The sequence below is a fragment of the Sprattus sprattus genome, assembly GCF_963457725.1.
Source record: "Sprattus sprattus genome assembly, chromosome: 16".
NCBI classification, from domain to species: domain Eukaryota; kingdom Metazoa; phylum Chordata; class Actinopteri; order Clupeiformes; family Clupeidae; genus Sprattus; species Sprattus sprattus.
The window spans coordinates 24963033-24990005 of NC_137914.1; the positions used below are offsets into that span (position 1 = coordinate 24963033).

The 26973-nt window shown below is 42.2% G+C and overlaps 1 protein-coding gene across 1 annotated transcript in view; it reads left to right on the plus strand.

Annotated features, from left to right (window-relative positions):
* Positions 1-2784: 2784 nt before the first annotated feature.
* The window catches only part of plekhg5b (pleckstrin homology domain containing, family G (with RhoGef domain) member 5b), a gene marked incomplete at both ends in the record, with an annotated part of 28764 nt that continues 4575 nt past the window's right edge, over positions 2785-26973 (plus strand). The window contains 11 exons of the mRNA XM_080854179.1: positions 2785-2827; positions 3381-3471; positions 3844-3904; positions 4215-4306; positions 4557-4693; positions 5467-5645; positions 18930-19118; positions 19564-19731; positions 19862-19957; positions 20192-20392; positions 20706-20816. Coding sequence (XP_080710305.1) covers positions 2785-2827; positions 3381-3471; positions 3844-3904; positions 4215-4306; positions 4557-4693; positions 5467-5645; positions 18930-19118; positions 19564-19731; positions 19862-19957; positions 20192-20392; positions 20706-20816 — 1368 coding nt within the window. The remainder of the gene's footprint in view (positions 2828-3380; positions 3472-3843; positions 3905-4214; positions 4307-4556; positions 4694-5466; positions 5646-18929; positions 19119-19563; positions 19732-19861; positions 19958-20191; positions 20393-20705; positions 20817-26973) is intronic.

Genomic DNA, 26973 nt, shown 5'->3' on the forward strand with positions numbered 1-26973 from the left:
AATGATACATTTACAATTTGAAGCACGTCTGCTGACAGGAAGTGGAAAACAGATTTAAAAATATTTGTAATATTTGTGCTTTTGTGATGACATTTGTGATGCATTTAATGTCTCATTCATTTTCTCTGTTTAAGATACTACACTTTTGGCATATCTAATCACTGGACTTTGCCACTGTTTTAGCCACATTTTAGTCACTGTGCCTTTTGCATCATACTTTGGAAACAGATTCTTGAGAGCTCGGTAAAGTTGAAAAAATGTATTGAGGTTCTTGTTTACCAAAGCATTCCTGTCTGAAACAACATATGGTTGGTAGATGCTTGACTTCAATAATTATGAGGAAATTGAGGGGACGAATTTGAATACAGTTAGAGCATATAGAGTAATGAATGCAACTTTTTTGCCCTGAATGGATGTACAGCAAAAAGCTGATTTCACCGATGATTTCAAGGCTTCACCTCCTGTGCCGAGTTAAACAACATTATCATGCCCTTGCGATTCCCTCTCAGAATTGCTAGGTATGTAGGTAACCAGTCAATCCCCTTCTGTTGAAGCTTAGAGCAAATCTCCTCGTATTGTTCCTGTGTCGTCCCAGGGCTGTTGTTAGTAAAGCACTGCAGCTGGGCGCCACCAGGGAGAGTAGGTTTGGCTTTCCCTCCAGGAAGCCTGCTGGTTGGTATAGCGTAGAGGCATGGGCCGCGGTCTTGATATTTGAAAATTAAGTTACACCCCTCCCCTCTGTGCTCCTCAGGCAACGTGTTAATTGGCAGGAATTGTGTATGGCTTGGTCTGTGCCACTTAGTTTGTTTCCTATTTACAGAGCCAGGACTGTGTACCATCACCAGATGTTTTTTTGAGCACACACACACAACAGACAGTTAGAGGACTGTGAAGAACAATTAGCTGATTTTGACGAATCAATGTATTAAATTAGAGTCATGGACTCTACCTAGACTAGAAATGTCCAAAATTCCAGTTGTCCTTGTTCAACTGGTAAAATGGTGGAATCATTCAAACTTTGGCCATTTGGTGCTCCATGTACAAACTGCTTGGACCCCGATGATTGCCGCTACAGCTATTTTAATTGTTGGGACACTTTTACTATAGTTGAGTCTGTATGAGGACTGTTGGGAGATTTATGAGAAAAGAATTTGTGTTATTTGCAAATGTACATCGTTGGCATCTTTAGTCCAGATCATATATGCAGCACACAATTTTGGAGATTGAAGAAAGAGAAACTTTCTGGACATTCTTATCTCCTAAATACAGGCTGTTAGAATGCTTGTACATTAGAGCCATCCCAACACAGCCTCATATACAGTGGTTATATCCACACATACACAACCACTCTGTCTGAAGATATGAAAGGACACTCAATTCCGCTGACTGGAGTGGGTGCAGATCACACTTGTGTGCGCCAAAAGGGTGCTGTTGTCTATAAATGCTCTATTTAAATGTGTTTTTCCTGAAGAGCCGTGGTTGTCTGCAATAGGGAAGAAGAGAGTAGAAAAGCCTCTCTAATCCCCCCTCCCTTCTCTCACTCTGTCAGATGGAGTTGCAAGAAGCACAGTCAACGATTAGCATGGCAGATTAGAGGGCTTTTGGCCTTGGAGAGCTGTCTCTCTTTTCCAGTGGGTTGACTGGGAAAGGACCCCTCCCTCACACTCACCCTTCAGGACTTAACCTGGCTAGACATGAAGGCCGGGGGGGTTAATTAGGCAGATCAGCTGCAGTTCTGGGGGAGGGGGCAAACAGACAGAGAGGAGGCTGGGAGGAACACTGGAGATCTGGGCAGTGTTGCTCTCTGTGTGTATGCATTGAGTGCTCAGAGACTGGACAGGGATGGAGCCTTCAGGCCCCTTGGAGGCAGATAAACAGCAGTGCTCCCATCCTGTGCTATGGAAGGTAACGTAAATAAATTGGGAAGGGGAAGGATGGGGAGCTGACAGCGATTAGAGCGGGGGTCTGTGTTTGATGTCTTTAGTGTCATTGGAGAGAGTACTTATTCAGTTGAATGGTTTGACTCAAGACCTCTTCTAAGTAATGTGAATATTGCTTCTGAACAATAGATTTCATCCATATTTTTGTATCATGCAACCATACACAGTGCAGAGTGTTTAAGACAGAACATTATAGTGGGCTTATGGGTATCTGCATAACTACATTGTGTTGGATGTTTTCTGATATTTAGAAGCCTCACTCACTGGTTTAACACACACAAAGACACATGCACATGACAGGAAGTACATTAGCAGGATGCTTATTGTCTCTGTTCCTGCATGTGTGTGGGTGGGACAATCTGAAAAGCCCCCGCATGCTTCCCATTGGAATGTGCAGGTTGAGCAGTCTGGTGGAGGTTGATCCCAGGAGAAGGAGAGGTGTGACAGCCTTGCAGTACTGTTTCTCCCTTTCATCCCCAAAACCTCCTCTGATATTTTGAGATGAAAATCTTAATGTGGTTAAGACAACCTTGTATGCTATCTTTACTATATCATTGACGGGTCAAAAGCTACACTGGAGAGTTTCACTACTGATTTGTATTTGTTTGTCTGTGTGAAACCGAAGCATCAATAACAGAATGCCGGGTATCAGGACTATTTATCTATTCTTTTAAGAAAGGCTAATCATCAAAGTCCATTTACACCTTTCTTACCCTTCCCTTCTTCTTCCTGTTCTCTGTTCTAGGTGTGCAACCATCCGCACTGCCAGGGACTCAATAGTAAGACCCCACTACTGCTCTCTCCCTCATGTGATGTCCATTGCCATCCCAGCCCAGTAGACAGCATGACCTTTGACAGGCACCCACGTGTTGACCTGCAGACACAAGGTAAGGCAGGGGCCGTCTCTTTAAGACAAACTTAAATATAATCATACAGGCATGTAATGGTGCACAGTTAAGAATGCTGATACTGTATTTACGTATAATACTATCTGAATCCCGTCGCTTAATGAAGCTTCTGTATAAATGGCTATTCTGATAGTTGCTTGATGTTGAATTCTCGATGTTGTTGTGTTCTCCCTGCCTAATACGATTCCATATGTGACCGCATATGTGTTCTGCAAGCTTAAGTGGGAAGAGGTAGTAATTTGAGGTGAATAACCACACCTCAGACGAAGATGTTGAGGGATAGGGAACTAGCAACAGAACCATAAAGAATGCAATCTTGTTGGAAAGACATGTCTGATCAGATTCTCGCGGGCGATACAGCAGGAAGAAAGTCAGGAGTATCTTGTGTCTTGTATCTTGTATTTTATTCACACTTGCTTTGAGGGGTCAATCCAAACTGTTCTTGAAATTGTATTTTATTAACATGGAAAATTACTCAGATGGTAGGCACAGGTGTGCAAATACACTCTCATGAATGAAGTTGTGTGTACAGGATCTATTCTGTCTCGAAACGTGTCCACCCGCTCCTGTCCCCCGCCCACCAGCCCTGACCTGGAAGAAGAAGAGGCAAGCAGCGAACGAGGGTGAGTAAACTAAGTACACACAACAACAACAACAACAACAACAACAACAACAACAACAACAACAACAACAACAACAACAACAACAACAACAACAACAACAGCAGCAGCAGCAGCAGTATTCACATAACACCTTACAATGTATTTTGTCATTTTGTACAGCTTTCTGTTCTGGGCTCTTTCCAACATTTGATTTCCTCAAACATAAATTGTCCAATAGATCCTGTAAAACATCTTCATGTTCTATTCTATTTTATGGGATCTATGATATTAGGTAACGATTATGCAAAAATACCCACACATAGCTTGACAATTTCTCACATCATAAAATATGTATTTATGTCTGTGTCTCTCTTTTTTTTACATACACTTTAGGGAGCATAAAAAAGGAGAAGCCAAAGTGGTGAAAAAGAGAACCAGGCGACGACACACAGATGTGAGTTTGGAATATTATATGCTCATTTTAAGAGAACCAGCTGAACCCACATTTACACACACATACAATCTTTTACCTACATTTTTACTAAATCCACCATACCTTCAAATTGTTTTTACAGTTTGGATGGATGGGTGAAATTAAATGACTACAGTTGATTTGTATTAGTTTGTTTTAGTGGGATTGACCCTCAGCGTTGCTATCACACCTGAAGGGTTCCGCACTTAACTCAATGTCTTTGCATGGTCGACTGCCTAATGTTTCCCTGGGTTAGCAGTTCATTAATCTATGTGTGTTTTGAGCCCCTCAGGACCCTAGCAAAGAATGCTTCAGCCTGAAGTTTGACCTCAGTGTGGACATTGACACTGAAATCGTGCCAGCTGTGAAGAAGAAGACCTTGAGGTACGTATGTAAAAGAGGAAAGATGGAAGGAAGCAGGTCAGTTAGAGAAATGTTTATCTTGAGTTTGTTCTCTTCATATTTCTTTCTCTCTGTTCATTTGCTACCTTTTGAGTGTGTTTCATAGCTGTCTATGGTTGTGTGTTGGAGTCTCCATTAACACTGCATGTTTGTGTAATTGTATGTATATGTGTGTGGGCGTGTGTGTGTGTTTATCTGTGTATTTATGTCTATGTGTTTGTTCATGGTACAGAGAGGTTCTCGGGCCTGTGTTTGAGAGGAAGGGCATTGAACTGTCTTGTGTAAACCTATTCCTGGATCAGTCAAACACGCCCCTCTCCTTACATTTCGAGGCCTATCGCTTTGGGGGTCACTATCTCAAGGTTAAAGGTGAGAAGCCCGTCAACCTGTCTCATGAAGACATACCTGCTCCCCTGCCCTAGCTGATAGCAACTGTCAAAGTAGTCTATTTGTCTTATGAGTTAAGAGGTTTTTGTTTGTTTGAAAAAGTTGTTCATTATAATTATTTTAGACACTTCAGTGAGAAGGACCTATGACTTTCTCTTCATCAACAGACAGTTATCAGAGTTGACCCACACCCTGCCACAGTGCTGAGACAAAGCCGTGACACTTAGTGTCTTGGTTAATGTAATAAAAACACTCTCTGCTGCCCAGTGCCAGTGTCTAGACTAATGCAATTAGCCCACACTGCAAAGTTGTTGAGCTTTTGGGTGGATCCTGAGATGAGAGCTACATTTGCCTGTCACATGTTTGCCTGCTCTGAAAAGAGAAGAAAGTTACAGAGATTTTGTCCTTTTGTCTTTTCGTTGCATTAGCTCTGTCTTTCCTTTACTCTCATGGCAAATTTGACTCTAATAAGCATAAGATGTCCACAGTCTGCACCTAAAGCTTCTTTAATCACACTTACCTACTATCCTTCCACACACACACACAGACACACACAGACACACAAAACACCACACACACACACACACACACACAAACACTTCAACAGATCATGTATGTGTGGTGCTTGCATGTTGATCGTTGAGTTACCTTTAAGCGTAGAGCTAGATAGGACTTTAAATGTGAAAACCATTATGTGTATCATGAGTAAATCTCCCAGCAGCTAAGTGTGTTTTGTATGTATATGTGTCTGCTAGCACATCCCGGAGACGAACTAAAGGTGGAGCAGTGCCTTAAGGACCTCCGCTCACTTAGCCTTCCCAACATGAAGCCATGTGGGGGCCAGAGTGCTTTCATCCTCACTCCCCCCACTGATCGCCCAGAGCATGGCTCTTTGGGCTCTCTGGAACGCAGAGAGAGCAGCGGGGACCTGCTGGTGAGTAGATCATTTCATTACGTCTGCCTTGGTGGTCCATGGGTCAATTTCACCATCACTCACCTCTCATGAAGTCTAATTTGAGAATGGTAAGCAACTTGTGACCCTGTGATCTCATATTTCTCAACAAAGATGACATAATGTCCAGAATTGACTACAGTACGATTTAAACATTTAACAAACCCTCTGTAAAGCTCTTCAGTTAAATATACAGTACCCTAAACACACAGAGAAGAATTTGTGGAAATTTAAATAATATAAATAAGTCAACTAAGGGGGGATTTAAACAAGACAAAATATTACAGATTGATTGAGTAGGTTTATAAACTGTGCCTGGTTGTAAAGTTTCAATAGTGTACATTTTCAGTGTTGGTTGTTATATTAACAGTAATGTACAGCAAGTTTGTTGTACTTTATCAACAGAATGAGAATGAAACAAAATGGGCCCTGTATTTGGACTCATGCCATTCAAAGCTCGAGGACCAAATACAATGTGCTCTTTTCTCTGAAGAAGATTTCCCTCTTTTAATGCATGTCTTCACAGATCTGGTCTGAGATCTGAGATAGAATCAGTTTATCTAAATATGAAGATGATAGTGACTTGCCTTCAAAATCTCCTTCTCCAATCATCTCCTTTCAGTATTCTGTATAAGGTGTCCAAATGCACACATTTAAAATGATTACATAATTAATTTATTCTGTAAGCCTCCTTTACAAAATCAAAAGGTTTGCTTGAACAGATACCCTTTGTAAATGTGAAGAGGGTGGGGGTCAGGTGGCAGGATTAGGGGCCCAAGGCCAGTCTTTTGATCCGGGCCCCTAGATTCCCTAAATGCCCCTGCACCCAGCATAATCTTCAAAAATAGGATTTCATATTATTTCTTACACTATTGAAATTAATATAAAACAGTAGACTAACGGGCAGACAGACTTCCCGGGGGTGGTCAGTGACAGATCATGGCATGCTACCTAGCTATGAAGTGTCCATGCATCGAGGAAGAAGAACCGACAATGGCACACCCAATTTAAAATGTTTGGCTACGCCCCTGGTGTACCCGTTTACAGTGGAAGAGGCAGGAGGCATGTGTGGACTAGTCCTGTCCTCAAGGCATGGGGTCAAGTCAGGCTAAGTCATACATTTGCTTGATTTACATGCTTGATTTGCTTTTCAAGCAAGTCCAGGCCTAATCTCACCTAGTTGCGCTGGGAATTGTGACTTCATTTGTCTTTTGTTCAGACAGACCTTAAAAGGGGAACAGGCAGTGCTCTAAAACTCTATGTGTCTATTTAGCGCCCAACAAGTTTATGTGAGTCTATAGTTCCTGCTGTTCCTTACCAGTCTATTCCTTTGATTGATATGTGTATATGTGTATATGCAGTTAGGTAGTTTGAACTAGTATACGCATACAATTCCAATAGTGGTACTGGAAAAAGGGGAGAGAAGGCAGACTAAAAGCTTTGGTAAAAAGCACATTGATATACAAATTGAATGAGAAAATCATATACTGAAGATTATCCACAGGCAGATGATCTGTTCATTTGTAAATGCATTTAACCTTGCCCAAATGCCCGTAAACCACCTGATAAGCAGCCTCAGATCACTGTAGATCACCAGATCAGCTGTAGGTTTCAGATTACTCAGCTGCTGTGATTCACTTTGCACCGTGTTAACTCATCATGACACATTACCGCTGAGCCTCAATGATTTCTTGGCCTAATTTAGATTTCACAATTCCCAGAAGATTGTTTGAACATGACAAAGCCTCAGTGCAACCTTCTCTCCCAACCACTCATGTGGCAATACTGTTTATTTCTTATTTTGATTAGATCTGTTTTGACTGTTGGGGTTAGTTGCTGCTCAGTTGTGTTGGTAATATTCACAAGATGTTAATGTTATGGTTGTCAACTCTGACATTTTCGATTCGTTTTGTTGTACATGCACAGATACTGTGGCTAAACAACAGGTAGAAAAGGTTTTGTCAAAATGTATGATACTCAGTTATAGATTCTGGGGAGTCTGCTGTGAAAGGAGATGGTGGGGATCAACCCAACATGTAACAGAACTATTTCCCTGACTATCCACCAGAGGCAGTATAAAGTAGTAAAAGTAGCTCTTGCCTAATCCACTGGTTGGTGTTCCATGCATGAAGCTAAACAGACTCTCCCAAAGCACTGGTAGGCCAGGGTTTGTCTGTGTGCCTGTCAGTGCAAAGTCACTGACGTCAGCAGACAAGACTGAATTTGCATTACAGTGAAATATGGCAGATTACAAGGCACACACGCAAGCACACACACACACACACACACACACACACACACACACACACACACACACACACACACACACACACACACACACACACACACATGTCGCCTAGTCTAATTTTCCTGGAACAGATTTCAAACTCTGTGGTTTACACGTCATTAGTTCAATTGCATGCAAAATTAGTTTTGCATAACCAGGAGGATCTGATCCTGCCCTGTTGTCTTGTCAGGTAAGGTGTTTCACACACAGGGGAAACCTGACCAATTAGTTATGTTTTTTTTGCTGTTGTGCTGGAAAGCTGTTCATAATTTACAAGTACTTATTTAAAGCATTTAAGCATTAATTTATTCAATTCAAAGGGTGGGCAAGCCTTTCAAGCGATATTGTATATATGTGTATATATATATCTTTAGAGGTACAGTGTTTTGGGGGGATCTATTAGCAGAAATGGAATATAGTATTCATAATTATTATTTCATTAGTGTATAATCACTAACTACAAATCGTTTTTGTTAGCTTAGAATGAGCCCTTCATATCTACATAGGGAGCGGATCCTCTTCGACGGTGTACATTACATACATCCCCCATGTTGTGCCGCAATGTTTCTATAGTAGCCCAGAAGGGACAAACCAAAACACCAGTTGAAGAGGACCTTTCGCGTTTTTATGGAACTTGATTGCCACCGTAGAGATATCCTTCACGCTTAGAAAGGGAAGGGTATTCAATTGGTTGCAATTGAGCAACCTTACCACTAGATGCCACTACACAATACACCTTTTATGTTTCTGTCAAATGTGATATCATGTGATATCAAATGCCTCTTCTCAACGTGATAACATGGTAAAACATATATATTGTATGAACTTTTTTGACTGCCAAAACATTTATTTTATGACCAGGGTGAGTGAGAAAGTGCCTGGTCAGAGTAAATACCCTAATTAGTTGCCTTTGCATTCAAGTATTTCCGTAATAAACATCAAGAAAGGTGGATCAGACCGTGGGGCAACTGCAATGACAGGTCTTTATTACAACTTGTTTGTTTCTGGTCATTTCTACATATATCAACACATGACAAATATGTGATGAAGGGAATAAATATGTTTGTCAACTTTGAGACCTCTACCTTGTTGTGTTTTACCAGGAGGCAGAGCCAAAGATTGAGTCTGAGAGTGTGTGATACATACATATTTTGCATCATAGTTGGATGTTATATGTCAAGTTTCATTTCCCTCTGAGGTGTGCTTAACAGAAATGTGAATCCTTAGCCTAATCTTAGCTTTGTATCCATAAATCGCATGAGGCAGAAAGGCCTTGGTAGGGGTCATGTCAACTATTTTTACTTATCTCCCTCTGGAACGAAATACTGTTTTCTGATTGGCTAATAGGGTGTACATTAAGTTCGTGGAACCGCACACCTTGGACGTAGTCCCAGTAGAAAAGTTAAATCGCCGTTCCATATCAATGCTCTTGAATGGTTACCATTGACAACCAACGTAACGTTTATTTTTTGACAGCTAGTATAATTTGAACCAAGATGGCGGCGTGTTAGTGGGCAAAGTTAGTGGGCAATGTTTTATGTCAATTAAGCTATCTACACGACTTTTTATATGTCTAAATTGACTCGGTCAGTTGTTTATGTTCTACACGAATGTTGAAGAGTATTGTAATTCTTAACTGAAGGTCTCGAATATTATTTGTAGGCGGCTGTTAGCGCTTAGAAAAAAAAAACTCCGCTCCGCGTCGTGGTGTTCTTTGCCCCGCAGCGTCCATTCACTTCGTAGAACTGCACAGGTCGTCGGCCGTTATCCCTTACATAACATACAGGATATATGTAACACAGTAGATGAAAATAAACGTGTCTGTTGAATTTGAGACCTGGAGCTGGCTGTTTTACTAGGAGGTGTAAATAAAGATTAAAATAATAACATTCCCAGGGGGTGCTACAGGGTCTGAGAGTCTCCTATATTTTGCATAGTAGTTGGTCTAAAACTAGCAAGCTACCTACCTAAAAAGCATGCCGAAACCTTGCAAACAGCCCAGCTGGCGCTGATAAAAGTATTTTGGGGATCTCTTTGGTGGCGGTGTGCTGTGAAGGCTTTTTCACTGAGTGTACTGATCCATAAATACAGTATTAATAATTCTGGTACATGTATTTGTGTGGGAGAAAGGACTTCTTAAAAAGTACCTTTAACTGTACCAGAAAACCACGTCAGTGGATGATTCACATCACTGATACATCAACAAAATTTCAATGAATGTGCTGGAAGTAGGCCTACTGCAAATGCGTATTGAAAGGCAGTTACAGTTTATGAACATGATATGGAACTTAAGTGTTCTCGTAGAAAGGAAAGATGTATAGTTCGTGATTGAACAACTGAAATGATGTGATGCATGAATAAGGTGTTGGCAGTGGAGCAGGTCTGTATCATGTGGAGAGGTTACAACAGTCAGTGGAGATGCACAGTACATGTGTCTAAGATGGCCCTGTGGAGCAGGACACCCCTGGACTATGGTCTCAAAATGCTTCTGGAATCTGCATTTTGCCTGCCAGTTTTTTCACTGGAATCTTTATTAGGTGGGCTCAATGAGGGCAGCCCACACGACAGAGTGTGACCCAGGGGCGGACTGGCCATCGGGACGACCGAGATATTTCTCCGACAGTTATATAATAAAGTAGTCCAACCAATATAACACTTGTTGTCTCTTTACATCTCACTCATGGTATGTGTCGAACTCACTCTCATTAATCCAGCCTACTGATTTTTGTTTAGCCTCCTATCCTGATCTAATTCTTTTTATTCCGACATAACATAACTTTCATGACCACAAATATAAATTGGCCAGCTATTTAATTAGTTTTTTTGTTCATAAATTGATGTAGAATGGTCGGAGCAAAGCCTCATGGGAGCGGCCTGCGTATCGCTCTGCCATTATCCAGTGAACATAGGGAGATGAAGAGAGAGGGAGCGGCTGTCAGAGAGAGAGGGCAGGTTAAGCGGACCTGATGGAGGGAAAGAAGAGAAAGGAGAAAGGAGGGGCCGAAAAGGCCAGAATGAAGAAGAGGCGGATGCTGGAGGAGAGTGCATCAAAATGGTCAAGATGGAGGGAAAGAAGAGAAAGGAGAAAGGAGGGGCCGAAAAGGCCAGAATGAAGAAAAGGTGGATGCTGGAGGAGAGTGCATCAAAATGGTCAAGAATTACGGATTTATTCCGAAACAACCAGCCGGCGTCAATTATTGATGCGAGTGAGTTGACGGGACACATTGTTGCGAATTAGCATTACATTTGAGCCAATACGGGACGCGATTTGTTCCGTATTTCCATAAATGTACATATACAAATACACATGTCTGTCACACACACATCAACACTAAATCTACAATAATGATCAAAAGCCGCCAGGCTCCGGTCCTCTGTGTCTGGCTGTGTGTGGTGCTGTCACGGTTGCCTAGACCGTGGAGGGGATGGGTTGGGCCAGTTGTGGGCTCGTGTGGGCCGGTGGTGGGCCGGTGCAGTCAGAATTGTCCCGGTGGATTTTTGTGTCCCACTCCGCCCCTGGTGTGACCTTTGAGAATCCTTTCTCATGTACTGAAGTTGTGTAGTGCTAGGGCTTCAGTTGGTATGATTCTCGCCACCTCACTGAGTGGTCATAATGTTTTGGCTCATGTGTGTTGTTGTGATTATTTACAGCCAAATGATATAGTATCAGTTAGCTCAGTTCAGTTGGTGTATTCTGCTTAAGTTGGATACGTTGCCCCATTATCGACAGAGTTTTGATCCATATGCAAAGCTCAATGTTGTAAGAAGCCTACTTGCCAGACTCAAAATCTATTTTGATAAAATTATGTATATTCTGATAGTAATGAGTAGTGTCAATGCAGCTGTGGACAGTGGCTATTTGGACGTTAATACAAAACACTGACCAACAATAAGACTTGCGTATGTTCCATCTCTGAATCAGGAAAGCTGCTAATGCTGCTACATGCTAATGCTGCTAAATGCTAAAGCTGCTACATGCACAGAGTGGCATTTTCTTTTCACTGGCACCATATATGAGCAATTATGGGAGAGAACATAAAGCTCATATAAACATAATTCCTTTCAGGATTACATAGTGTTGGATAAATGGAAAAAACATCTGTACACAAAAAACATACATGAGGTTCTCAAGATGTTCACTCTCCCATTTATGGGTGATAGATTCTCTGCTCTCTCTCTGTGTGTGTGTGTGTGTGTGTGTGTGTGTGTGTGTGTGTGTGTGTGTGTGTGTGTGTGTGTGTGTGTTCAGACAGACACAGGTAATGAAATCAGAGGTAAAGATAAGGCTGGCCTCGGAAGGGTTTCACTCTTTGTGCGTTTCTGTGAATGTCTGTGTGAAATCTTGGCTTCAGCATGGTGGCTCTGTTAACCTCGTTACCCATCTTCGGCATGGAACCTCAAATCATTGTTGTTTTTGTTCCTTCAGTGCTTTGGCACATTTTAATGAAACCATTTCACCCAAAGCAACCACCTATGCTCATTTAGCTCTACCACGCACAATCAGGTACACAGTCAGATGGAATTTCAAAGGGATGTCCGATTGAGAGATAACTATAGTGCCAAGCAGCAGTACAAGGAAGCTCACATGTTCCAGCTCTCACTCCCACTAACCTCCTCATGTCCCCTTCAGTAATACTACAACTCTCAGTCTGGAGCTCACACTAAGCTGCTATTAAGCACATATGCAGTCAGTTTTTCTCTCAGTACTTGTAGATTTAAACCAGTTGGTTTTCCCACCAAGTGCATACTAAAGTGTCATTGTTTATAGGCTTTGTGTAGAGATGTATCTGACTGATCATTAATGCCTGTACTTTGTATGACAAAAAAGAAATCATGGATTGGCTAAGGTTGTCTCTCCTCTTCCAGAATGGTGTGTGTGTGTGGTTGTGTGTGATAGAGAGGGGGAGAGAGAAAGACAAAAAAAGGAAGAGAGAAAGATTGAGCAAGCTCAAAGCAGTGAAGTGGGTGGGTCATACAGTCTGTGCTGTTATCAGCTCAGGGTTTAAGCATGAAGAGTTGTCATGAAGTCCACTTTGTTCCACTTAGGCAAAGGGCTCTGCTTATTTAGAGTCCTTTGACACATTTTATCTAGGATTGCAATTCATCAGATTTGTGGATTTTATTGTTGTGTGAAGTGATATTTGGGAAGGTAGAACAGGCCACATCTCCGGGCACTGTGGGATCATGATGCGCTTCAGCCGGCTGTCATCTTGGCGCAGCTGGGATTTACTCCACATTGTCCCCGAGAGCCTGCCAGCTCTGGATACCTCTACCCCTCAGGTGAGGCAGAGGACATCATTGGCACTTTATCTTTCATGCAGTAGCCCCTTATACATGCGTCAATGTAAAGCTGTTACATTGCGCCTACCACGATAGAAACTCGCGAGCGTGTTACAATTGCCTCATGTATAAGGGGTCTAGATGTAAACCGTTAGTTTTTCCGCCGATCGTCTGAGCCTTTCGAGAGAGGTGGTTTACCACGTTAATTCGTCTTACAAAAGGGCGTGTCAAATCAGGCCGATGTGTCATGGGGGAGGCCGTGCGTGACTGGGGGGAGACGGTGACAGGAGGCTAGAAAGTTCACTCCATCATCTCTTTGAAATTCCTTATTCCATGAGTGGTAGGCTACAATGACTGGCTGTTTTAAAATATAACTAATAGCCTAACGAAACAAAATAACCCAGGAAGTTTCATCTTCGAGACGTATCATCTACAGTGTCAGGATTCAGGCACTCTCGCCTGGCTTCTATAACGCGCCCTGCTGCACTGAAGGAGCGCTCACTCGCAGCACCTGTTGCTGGAACGCATATAATTCGTTTTGCAAGGTGCTGTAGTCGTGGGAACGACTGGCCTGGTTTCTCCCAAAAGGAAAGTAGATTTTCCTCTGCTGATCCCGCGTCTATATGGAAGTTTGTAGAGAGATTGCCGGGGAGTAAAATGCTCCCTTTCCGTTACGTCTGCTGCTGGCTAGTAATACAGACAGCCGGAAAGGTTAATAAACGGAATGAAATAGCTACACATTACACACGCTATGTTTTAATAAAAGCCACGTTACTCACATACTGGTTAACACTGTTTGTTACAGCACATAAATGTTTGTCGCTACATCCAAACTGCGTCACCGTTGTCCCTCCCTGTGCTCCAGCCGCACCATTTTGCTTGCAATGTGCATCATTTAATTGAAATATGCTTATTGGCATTTGTTGCACCTTAATCATTTTCTACAAACATGATAGCCTATGCTATGTATGGTGTAGTAGACTGAGACTCTATTCACTACTGCACAAAAACTAGACACGTTTGAAAAACTAGACGTTTGCAATGAAGTAGGTTAACTTTCGCCAATATTTCCGTAAGGGAGATGGGTTATGTGCTCAAATTTCCTGGGATCAAAGAAGACGTTAGTATTCATGTGCAAACTAAAAATCACGTCTCAGGATTGCTGCGCATGCAAGTTATTTCGGGTGTCTCAACTGTAACTAATACCACTGTCATATAATTATGAGTCCAGTAAAAGACGGAGCAAACACAGTTTTCTACCGTTGTTGAAACACATCCACGCGTAGACTCGTTTTCTTTCCATCCGAGAGTGGTTATTCAAAGAAAATATTAAGAACTATATGCTGATAGAAAGAAGGGAACTTTAAGCCACTACACTGCCTGTGCCCGATGCGGATCCACGTTGATGTTGTTAGTAAACAAACCAGATGGGAGCACATCTCCGTGGTCTTTGCGCATGCCCGAGGCAATGTAAGCGCTTCACATTTTGCACATGTATACAGGTAACGACAAGAGCCGTTTCCCTTGAAAATCTTCACACCTACACGCGAATACGATACGATAAACTGATCTGATCTCAGTGGCACATGTATAAGGCCCTAGTGACAAATCATTCATACACTCACACACAAAGACCTACACACACACACACACCATACACACACAAACATTAGAGACATATGGTCCTTTGTTTGGGGTTAAGTGCTTTTGCGTTTTGTGTGCATTTTTTGCCTTTCCACCAGATGTCAATAATTGAAAAAGTATTTTAACTTTGAGAGGGCGGCTGTCCACTGAGATAAATATCCTGGATTGTTGGCTTCTTGTTCACAGTGGGTTTTAATTTCTGCCGTTGTCTCTGGCAAAAGACTGTTTGCCAGCCTGCTGTTGTTTGGGTGATGACTCCTACGTTTCAGTGCTACACATCAGACAATTTCGGCCAATCTGTCACTTTATGCTTTACCCCACTTTTCCAGTTAACTTATATTTGTCAGGAAAGTTTTGGAGGGGCCTGACTGCCCACCCCTGGAGTCTAGGAAATATATTATGGGATGACACCTCATGTAGCAGCAGTTCCCACCCTGGTGGAGGGAAGTTAGTGGTGGGGAAGTTTGGATCATTGATTAACCTTTTTCTCACCCTTCAATGGGCCTTTGTGTTAGAGCTGCCACTACCCTGACCCAGACAGGACAGCAACACAGTGGGGCAGGAGAAAAACGCTCTGGCAGATTAGATAGAAACCACGACTGTGTAGACCGAAGAGGAAGAGAGGTGCTCATAGTGGGGACAGTGGAGACAGTGGGGCAGAGACAAGTATGAGTTGCTTTCAAATGCGGTGAGGCATGGTTAGTAAAGCATGTTTGCTTTTCTTCTTAGTTTTAAGGCAATTTTTCGGATACATCCTCTGTTTCCTTTATACGTTTTTGTATTGATAATGAATTCATATTTATAATTTCCCAGAATTCTATTCTGTTCTGATCTTGTTATTGTTGAAGAAAGATCCACCCACCCTTATCTTTCGGTGTGTGTGTATGTGTCTGTGTGTCCCTGCTGTTTCCCATCATTAATCATAGCCTGATCAAGGGGATTCTCTTATCAGGTGTGTAGAACATGGGTTAATCCATTTCTCTCTATGCATATGTGTTTGCATTTGTGTGAGAGACAGAGCATAGCTGTATATAATGTCATTGGGTTTGGATAATTGAAATCACTCCTGTTTGTGCTTTTTGGAGAAAGGGAATGTTTCTAGTACGCCAGGGCTGTTTCTAGTAAGCCAGGACTGTTTTAGGTGTTTTCCCTCTCCCTGGGAACACCCAGTCAAGGGCACTTCCTTATGGCAACATGCCAGTAACAGGTCATGGTTTACTCTGTTGTAACAAATTCATTTCTGTTGGCTGTGATCACGGGAAAGGTGTGCTCCATAGTTAGTTGTTGTTATTATTCAATCATTTGTCTGAATACATTTGTGTGAATTTAAATGTAAAATAGTAATACAAGATTTGGTGGAGCCCTTACCAACTCACGGTAAAAGGTAAAATCTCTGTGGCCTATGTTTGCTGCTTGTGAAAGCTTGTCACATGGGCAAGGTTGCAGTACATGCTCCACCTATATTTGGGAAACTATTAAAAACTAAGGCTGTAGGTCTTAGGCTGTTGTGGCAAACCCACAAAATATCACAATATACTGTAGGTGACCAGAGAGGGAAGTGATTGGTCTTTAAGACATAGAGGCATACAGGTGGAGAGGGATGGGGAGTGACCAGCAGACAGGCGGACTGAAAAACGTGGTGAGGGGGAGTCAGCTTGAGTTGCAGAATATTGAGTGATGGGCGCCTGTGCAAGGGCGGTCTCCCCTGCAAGCTGTCTGCTTACGTCCCTCTTGTATTCCTAGTCCCCCACCCTCCTCTCCAGCTCACTCAGTGGGGTGATATCCTGCTTGTTGCCATAGCAATGGGACAGAGAGTGTGAGCTATGCACAAGGGTTGGTTAAGCCTGTCCAGTCTCACCTTCAGGAGTAGGAATGTGTGAGCAAAGGACAGGAGGGAGTCTCTTAGATAGAAAGGAGCTCAGAAGGTTATTGCAGGAAACCTGAATAAGACTGCCGTTGGACTGTTGTTCTGCTGAAACATTTGATTTGATTGTGATTCGACCCCCAATCTGGAGTTTTAGCCAGAGAGAACGATATCTGGACAGGACTATGAATGGCTGGTCTATGTGAAAAGTTTAAGGATTGCCATGGTTTTTCCTGGACATGCCTCTCACGGCTATGGTGAGTAAGCAATGGCATTCTGCTCATGCTACTACTTCATAGTTGTATCAAAACCATAAGGACATTCATTTATAATTATTATAGGAAAGGTTACTCATGAGTCCTTGCATTTTCTCTTAGCACCTTAAAAACACTGTGCCTTCGTTGTGTGTAGGCTTCTCTTTAATCCATCACTCTTAAATCTGAAGCCATGGATGGAAACTGATGAAGATGGTTAATCACAGATTTGCAGTATGTTTTTGTCACATTTTAATGGCTGATGTTTAGACGTAGAAGTGATATTGACTAACTACAGCCTTAGAGACTTGCGTCATTTGGAAAGTAAAGGCTGTTGGATGATGACATGTATTTGTGTAGAACACACTTTTTTGAAAATCTGCATCCTCTCTCATCCAAATGACATGATTACTATACTGAATAGAGCCACTCAAGTCCACTTCCTGTGTCCAGAGACCTTTTAGTTCCTGGCACCTGTGTCCTTTCCCAAACAGAAAACCCCATGTCTAAACATAGCTGCAGGGAGATTATGGTTTGGTCAGTTGCACTCTTTGTGGACAGTTCAGAGTTCAAATCAATGGCAGTTCTTGTTATGCTACAATTACATTGTGGCTTAGCTAATGTTCATGAGATGCTATGCCTAAAATTAGTGACTCTAAAAGTGTGTTTAATTTTTGTTATGTACTTTCATGTATTTCTGTTTTATTGAAACAGTTCTGCACATTAAGGATGTAATACAAATGATATTGTAAGGATAGGTTAGGGCACATGGTAGGTAAAACACTGACTTACAGGCGGGGCATTAGTGATGTCACTACCTGGGGCTAATTGGTAGAAGCCCAAGGGGTCAGGATTTGACCACATCTTCAAAAATGCTGTCCCATGTCCTGGACCCATTTATACGAAAAAAACATAACATATGACAACAGGGAATACAAAATAGTGTGTCATGTATGCAAATTGGTGGATGTCTGCTGTGATGCCAGTCTCAAAGACATTCTGGAATGTGCATAGTCAGCTTGCCGTGGCGTGTGGTGGTTTCTAATTTGCAGGAAAAAACTATGAGTAATTAAAGTATAACACGCTTTGTATCCTCAATGTGTAACATGTGCAGTGTGTTATCCCTCTGATGGCAAGCTATTGAAACCAAGCCAACTCCAGCAACACCAGCAGAAGTGCAGAACTGCAGTTAGTGCAATTAACAGTGGAGCACTCTGGCATTTGAGCTGTTATAGGACAGAATTTCTACTCCAAAAACACTGAAATCCATGCAATCTCACAGAGAACTCCTGAACTGCTCCCACTTCTATTTATAGCCCACAAAAAGCATGGGCTGATGCATACAGATCTTTTCTGGTGTAGAAGTTCTAAAGGGCTTGGCAAGTCTGCTATGGAAGTTGCTGTAGAAGACCCTGTGCTGCACTGATATGTGTGTGGCCTGGAGTCCCTCATATCTGTTTCATGTGATTGTTTGGCTTAGGTCAGGGACGGGGCTATGCCTACTTTACAAAAGAGAACAATGGCATGCTGTCACCTTTCCCCACGCTCTAGTGTTATGTCATGAATGTTCCCTTTCAGGATACTACATCTGTCCATTTGATGTGCAGCACTGCAGACTGTCTTCGTCAGTATTTATCCTGAGGGAGTGAAAGGAAATGATCATATTTTAAGCTTGGATGGGTGATGTCATTCTTCTATGGGAAATCCCCGTGTAACCTTATGTGGTCATTTTCACCTCTCTCTTTCTGTATAATATGTGCTCTGCTCTTATGTGTCTAAAGCTGAGGACGGGTTAATTTCTGGTCAGTGTAACACATGCCCCTCTCATGTGCCCCACAGTTGACCTTTTTCCCTCTCTCTCATTATCTCATTTGTCTGTATCTTTGTCTTTATTCAATACACTCTTCTCTCTTTCTCTCTCTCTTGCTCTCTTGCAGGGTCAGGCTCGCCGCAGGAAGAACATGACAGAGTTTCTTGGTGATGCAACCATCCCACCCCCTGACACATTGGCCCAGCTGGGTGGCTCTCTGCCTTCTGCCATCATTCCCGGGCCTGAGAGCTGGAAGAACCGTGCTGCCAGCAGATTCAGTGGCTTCTTTGGTGCCAGCAATACTGCCTTTGGCAAGGTGGGATGCTCACCTCCATCTCGTTGATCTGTCATAAGACAGATAAATGGGACTTTTTGACGAGGAAGGAATCTGTTGTTCGATTTGCTTTTCTGGTGTCTCCCTTTCCTTGAATGTGTTATATAACTTTTTGTGCATGTAATCAGTCTGCAAAGTGACAAAAGCCCAAAGTACTGTACACACCAGAGGGAGTAACTATCTCCCAAAGATACCACTTTTCTCAGCTGCCCGAAATGCCTCATTGGAATGCCTCATTCTTGTCCTTTGTTAATAGATGACGGAATCTCGTAACATAATCTTAACTGGCCACCTATGTCACCAATAAGAAAACACTGGGCTTATCTTATCTTATGGTTAAATCAACTTTAAACACACACTTAGAAAAATGTGTGTCTGGCATCATAGTAAATTCATACAATACAATACATTATGTTTATTTTGGTAGGAGGTGGACCGTGTGGAGCAGCTCCAGAATAAGCTCTACTCATACTCACACTATGGGCTCCCAAAGGTGCCCCATCAGCTTGCCTTCCACCAAGACTCCTGGGAGGGGGAGGAGGACAGCAACCTTCACATGGAGGAGAGCTGGCAAGAGTTGCTAGAGGAACCAGAGGTAACACACACACACTCGCATACATTATCACATGTTCACAAGAAATCATCACACTAACTCCAACACCTGTTTCCACTGATTGCCAGTCTCCTGCTCTACCATGTAAGTGGGTGTGTGTGTTGGTTTGCAGGCGCTGAGCAGACGGCAGGTCCACCAGCAAGAGGCCATCTGGGAGCTGCTGCATACAGAGGTCACCTATATTAAGAAGCTCAGAGTCATTACAGATGTGAGTGGAACTCCCTCTCTCCATATGCCACACTACACTGTTCTGCTGCCCAAATTCTGACTTGTAATGTGCATTCCATACTTAGACATAGTAAATGACTAAGGAGTTTACTATGGTCTCTGGTAGTGCTGAGGGCATCTCAGTAGTCCGAAGTGGAGCTCCATGTTGTGGCCTATTCTGTGCTCTTTGGCAGAGCTCCATGATGAGAACTTGTCTTTGTATGTTCTGGTGCAGCTGTTTATGAGCGGGATACTGAACCTGCAGGACAGCGGGCTACTGAGCGATGTGGAGCCAGCACGTCTCTTTAGTAACGTGCAGGACCTGGTACGGCTGCACACAGCGCTCTGGGCTCAGGTCATGCAGCCTGCACTGGAGAAGGCCAGACGTCTCCGAACACCGCTCAACCCCGTAGACCTGCAGCCAGGCTTCAAAACAGTGAGACTCACATTCGCATAAATAGTCATCCACATACAGTATGACACACACACACACACACACACACACACACACACACTTTTGTACAAATTAATTTGGATATAGATACATAAACCCATGTGTCATGCCATTTAATAATACAACTTTTACGCTGTGACATCTTATAGACTTCTGTAAAAACACATCCTTGGACTGTGTGTCATGACATATTGATGTACATATGTAGTCACTGCTGTGTGTGTGTGTGTGTGTGTGTGTGTGTGTGTGTGTGTGTGTGTGTGTGTGTGTTTGACACTGGTGTGTTTGTGTGTAGTTTGCTTCTAGGTTCCAGCCTTATATCCGCTACTGTATGGAGGAGGAAGCCTGTATGGAGCACATACGCACCCTGCTCAGAGACAATGAGCAATTTAGGATTTTTGTAACTGTAAGTGTACTGGCATGCCTTGCTGTATGTATGTATGTGTGTCTATAGGGCCTAGGAAAAAATATGTTGTGTTTCCTGTTTCCCAACCGACCCTAAAAAAAACTGCAGACCCTAGCCATTTTTTTGGGGTGGGCCGCTGGCAAGGGACATAAATGACACCAGGATCTAATTAATTGGGGGTTTCTTAGTGGTTTCACAGTTTCTTTAAAATCCCGTCCCGCAAAAACAATCTGAATTTGAGAACAATCCTAATATAAAGGCCTATAAAGAAAACGTGCACTATTCTGCCGTTTGAAAGTTATTAAACAACACGCATATGCTGCATTTTAAATAAAGCGCAAACCGTCGGTAACAAACAAGGAGCGAACTGAGTGAGAAGGATAGAACATGGCCAAGCAGACTTTTTTTTTCAGAGGCCAAACGCAACTGATTAGGGTGAACCGTCTGACGAGGATGAACCTGTAATACCTGCAGTGTTGCGTCTGAACGAGTTTCATTTCATTCTACTACTGTCTATGCCCGTGTGTGAGAGCGCCGAAGTTGCGTAGATGCCGAGAGCAGTATTGCAGACAGATAAAGATTTTGAAAAATTATAACTCACAACATATTGAAAAAAAGAACTGAACAAGTTTTGAATTTGAACTAGTTCATGTAGAAAGTAAACTTTTCAAACACTGAATACCTGAAGCCCTAGATGTTCGAACAGCTTCACCAGAGAAGAGGCCCAAGTGTCGGGTGTTTTGTCGGAATGGAGTGACAAGTTCCCTTGGCTAAGGTGCGAGGTAATTGATGGTAACAGTACAATGTTCTGTTGTCATTGAACATAGTCAGAGCAATGACCATGTTGCGGCGCTCAATTTAACGCCACAGCAGGTTGAGATTAAAGGCCACTTATTGACGCGCATCAAACATTTGTTTTTTTCCCCATTGTAAACTTACGCAAATAAACATGTTGCATTGTAAACGACCTGATTATGTAAATCTTTAAGCTACGCATGCAGTCATAGATAGATATTTGACCAGCTTATCATTAAAAGAAACCATTATGAAACTGAAGAAACCATTATGAAACTGAACAAACCATTATGCACAAAATTAAATTATGACATTGAAAAAATAAATGTCCTCATGTATTTCAGTCTTACTCTGTTAAACTGTTTTGTATCACTACAGTTTTGGCCAAAGTAAAAAAAAAAAAAAAGATAATCCCTACCTACCTACCCTCATTTTTTCAGGGCTGAAACAGGAAACAGTCCTAGGCCTAGTTATATCCACAGTAGTTCATACAACATAACAGTAAAAGACGGTATTATTACTCGACACAACAACAGGAGGCAATAGAAGAACTAGATTTAAAGCTCCCTCAGCGAGTTATCCTGTTTAGTGATGGGATGGTTGTGGGTACCAGGCCAAAGTGAGCCCTTCTGCACCTCAGGGACCTGGACCTGCACCCAGAGGGCGGTACATTGGAGTGGCAGTTGAGTGGGTGTGTGATGTACTGTGCTATTGTGATTGGAATTAGTGTGATGGCTCTAGAATTGAGCTCTTAGAGGTTGGGTGTGGGGAGACCTATTATCTTGGCAGCAGTGTAGGTTGTGTGTGTTAGTTTTGCATGGTTTGTGACAGACAGCATGATGAAGAAACAGGTGGAACAGTAGAGCAGAATGGGTTGGACAATACTTTGGCACAACAGTAGCAACAAAGAGTACTTTGAGTTTACGCATGGCTGATAGCCTTTGATTTCTCCTTTTTGAATGTCCTTTGTGTGCTCTTCTAACCTGAGTTTATTGGCCAGTGGAGGTGTGAGGTATTTGAAGCTGTCCACTACTTCAACGGTTTCATTGTTGATCAGGATGGGGTGCTGTAGTGACAATATACCCTTTCACTATTTGCTTTACGGTTACTGTTTTCTAGACATTGAGATGGAGGTAGTTACACTCACTGGGTGAAGTGTGCAACAGTGTTATAATAATCCAGATCAGAGCATTATCTGTGAGGAGAGCAATGATGGCTGTGTCGTCTGAGTATCAGGCAGGTGCAGTCATCGGTGTACAGCATGTAGAGAAATGGGTTCAGCACACACAGCCCTGTGGTGCTCTGGTGTTTGTGCTGAGAGTAGGTTATGTTATTGTGCCCACCCACACTGCTCTCCATATGTCACTGAGGAAATGATGGATGAGCAGGGGGAGACTTGAGCTAGTGAGTGAAGCCTCCTGATCATCAAGAGCTTTTGGATGGTGTTTAGAGCGGGGCTGAAACCCACAAAGATCCTGGTGAAGTTCTCTGGTGCTGGAGGAGGTGCAGCAGGCAGGCAGGCCACAGCATCCTCTGTGCGCCTCTTGGCCCTGTGGGTACATTGGCAGCATGGTCTGTAGCAGGCAGCATCTTCCCTAGGCTCCTCACTAGCGTAGATGTAAGGGCAATGGGGCGGTCTGTCAGGATTTCAAAAAGAGGACCCAAGTGCAGATCAGTTGAAGCAGGATTTATTCCACAAAAACAAGGCAAAAAGGCAAACACAAAAACAGGGCACACGACCACTGTGGGCATCCACACCGAAAAAACACAAAAAGCTTCTTCTAAGCAACAGTTAAAAAAAAAGGCAGAGTATCTCTCCAAGAACAAAAACAGGCAGACAAAGTTTAAACTTTCAAGGTACAACTCACGGTACAAGGCAGCACAACTGAAGTGACAATCCGACAGGGAACATGATGCAAGACAGGTTTAAATAGGCAGGGTAATCATTGGGCACAGGTGAGGAGCAGCACAGGTGGAACAGATCAAGGACAGGACAAGGGGCTACCACATGGTGGCACATGGCTACCACAACACAGGCACATGGCTACCAAAGCAAAAACACATGGCATGTCAAAACAGAAACAGAGTCTAGATACTGACAGCAGTCATTATTATGTTCAGTGGTTTTTTTTTGTTTTTTTTTGGGGGGGGGGGGATTAGTAAGTAAGTAAGTAAGACTATATTTATATAGCACATTTCATACAAGAGTTGCAATTCAAAGTGCTATTCTGTTTAAAAGAGAAATAGTAAAAATAGTGAAATAAATTGTGCCAGATAAAATTAATAAAATGCTTTGGTAAAAAGATTAAGGTTTTAAGCTGCCTTTTAAAGATGCCTAGCGTGTTTGCTTCGCTAGGTAATGTGTTCCATAATTTTGGGGCGTAGTTGACAAAGGCTGCATCACCAATCTTCTTATGACTGCTTCTGGTGACCTGTAACAGACCTGTATCTGATGATCGCAGGACCTTAAAGTCAATTCAAAAGGTAACAGGAAGCCAGTGTAGAGTAGGTAGGACAGGACTAATGTGCTCTCTCCTTTTAGTTTTGGTTAATAGTCTAGCTGCAGAGTTTTGAATGAGCTGGAGTCTTTTAGTTGTTTTCTTGGGAAGACCAGTAAAAAGTGAATTACAGTAGTCTAGCCGGCTCGATATGAAAGCATGAATAAGCTTCTCTGCATCATTTTGGTTTATGAATGGTCGTACCTTTGCTATGTTCCTGAGGTGAAAGAAAGCTGTTTTGGTGACTTTGTCAATGTGAGAGTTGAAATTCAAATCTGAGTCCAGGATGACACCAAGACTTAACACCTCAGGTTTAATCCACCGGGATAAACCTCCTAGATTCTTGGTGTGCATCTGTCTTTTTAATTTTGGGCCGATAAGTAGGACTTCAGTTTTGTCCTCATTGAGTTTTAGAAAGTTATTGTTAATCCATTTGTTAATTGCCAATAAACCGTTGGTAATGGAGTTTATTGCTGTCGCATCATTAGGTTCAGCGGAAATATACAATTGTGTGTCATCCGCATAGCTATGAAAATCTATTCTATATTCTCTGATGATGTCACTGAGTGGTAACATATAAAGAGAAAAGAGTAATGGACCTAAACAGCTCCCTTGTGCAACCCCGTAGCAGCTTTCATGTGTCTCTGACATATGGTCTCCTAGACTAACACAAAACTTCCTTCCTCTAATATATGTTTTGATCCAGTTCAATACACAGTCAGAGAACCCAATAAGATTTTAAGTCTTTTGATTAGGATGTCGTGATCAATGGTATCAAATGCTGCACCAAGATCTAACAGGATAAGGATAGAAACTTTATTTGCATCAGAGTTTTGTCTGAGGTTGCTAATTATTTTGGTGAGAGCGGTTTCAGTACTGTGATATTTTCTGAAACCTGACTGAAAGACTTCCAAGATGTTATTTTCTTCCAGAAAGGAATTAATTTGGACTAATAATATCTTTTCCAGGACTTTACTAATAAATGGAAGATTTGATATTGGTCTATAGTTTGCTAGTGTACTGGTATCCAATTTGGGTTTCTTTAATAGGGGCTTTACAACAGCTGTTTTGAAGGCATCTGGGAAATGCTATTTCTAAAGGGATGTGTTTATGATGTCAAGGACCGGACCTGAGACACTATCAAACACTCGCTTAAAGAATGCGGTGGGAATAGGATCAATATCTGAGGTTGTAGATTTACATTTGATGATCATTTTGGAGAGTTCACTTAGTGTGATACATGTAAAAGTGCTCATGGTTAAGTTGCAAGATCTACTGATGTCAATTTCACCTCCAGTAGTAGTGATACTAGCTCTGATCGATGTCATTTTGTTCTTGAAGAACTGAGCGAACTTTTCGCATAAAGCTGCTGAGGATAGTGAGGGGGCAGAAAAAGTGTTTAGCAGCAGGTCAATGGTGGAGAACAGAACTCTGGAATTTCCGCCATTTTCTGTAATAATGTTGAAAAATAATCTTTCCTTGCTAGACGGATGGTTTTGTTAAAGGTAGTAAGTGCATCTTTGTACATACCGTGGTGGATAGTGGTCTTTGTTTTTCTCAATTTTCTCTCTGCTACGTGACATTTTCTTTTTATTTCACTAACATTTTTATTTCTCAGCCATGGGGAGGTCCTAATTGTAAACTTCTTTTTTGTTTTAATTTGGGCTACAGAGTCTAACACAAATGATAATGCTTCATTGAGGTTCTCTACCATTTCATTCAGAGAGCAGTCATGACTAGTTGGCTCATATAGAGCAATCTGCTCAGAAAATCTCTCCATAGCTTCATCTTCTAGATGTCTTTTATGGACTAAGAATTTTTTTTGTGGTTTTTGGTAAGGTGATTTCCACATCAAAAAGTATACAATGATGGTCAGAAAGGGGTAGATCAGTTATTGAAATATTATTGATGTTTAATCCAGTTGTTATTACTAGATCTAGTGTGTTTCCGTGCTGGTGTGTTGGATCCATTATGTGTTGAGTGAGATCGAAACTGGCGAGGAGATTAAAAAGCTCAATAGTTCTTGGGTCTGCTTTTTTATTTACATGGATGTTTAGGTCTCCATTCAGGACTATTTTGTCATATCTGGTGACATATAGTGATAATAGTGGGAGCTTGGGTGGCCAATATATAATAACAAACAGTACTGATTCGGTTTTGAGCTCTATAGCAAGATATTCAATTGATGTAAATTCACCTACCTCAGTGATTTTGAACAGTTTAGATGAGAAAATAGTTGCGACTCCTCCAGCTCTTTTTGATTTCCTAGAAACTTGGTGGAAGCTGTAATCAGAAGGCAACGCTTCTATCAAAGTTGCTGTGGCCGTGTCATCGTTTAGCCAGGTTTCTGTGAGACAGATACAATCTAAATTGTTTTCTTTTACCAGATCGTTAACCAGAAAGGTTTTGTTATTTAGAGATCTGGCATTTAGAAGGGCCAGTTTCATCTGTGGGGTATTAACAGGTAAAACAGGGGGAGATATGTTTGTAGGAAGAATGTGGATAGTTTTCAACCTTCTAGGACGCGTTTTTGGTTTATAACCATGCATTTTACCATGCCATTTGCTGTTTATGATGACCGGTATGTTTGATGAAATAGCATGGTGGTTGTCCTATTGTTGTTTTTCTTCGTTGGCATTATTGTTTTCCAGAAGGTGGGTATTGTGACAGACCGGTAGGATTGGGATGCTGTCAGGCCCCAGGGCCTTGCCTGCCTTACACTGTCTGAGCTGGCACAGTACCTCCTTCACTGAAAAAGGGACGGTCTTGTTGGGGTCTGGTGGAGGGAGTGCTCTCAGCTTTTTGACACATTTGTCTGTGAGGTCCTGAGTGTCTGGTCTGTATCAGATGATAGATATATGTGT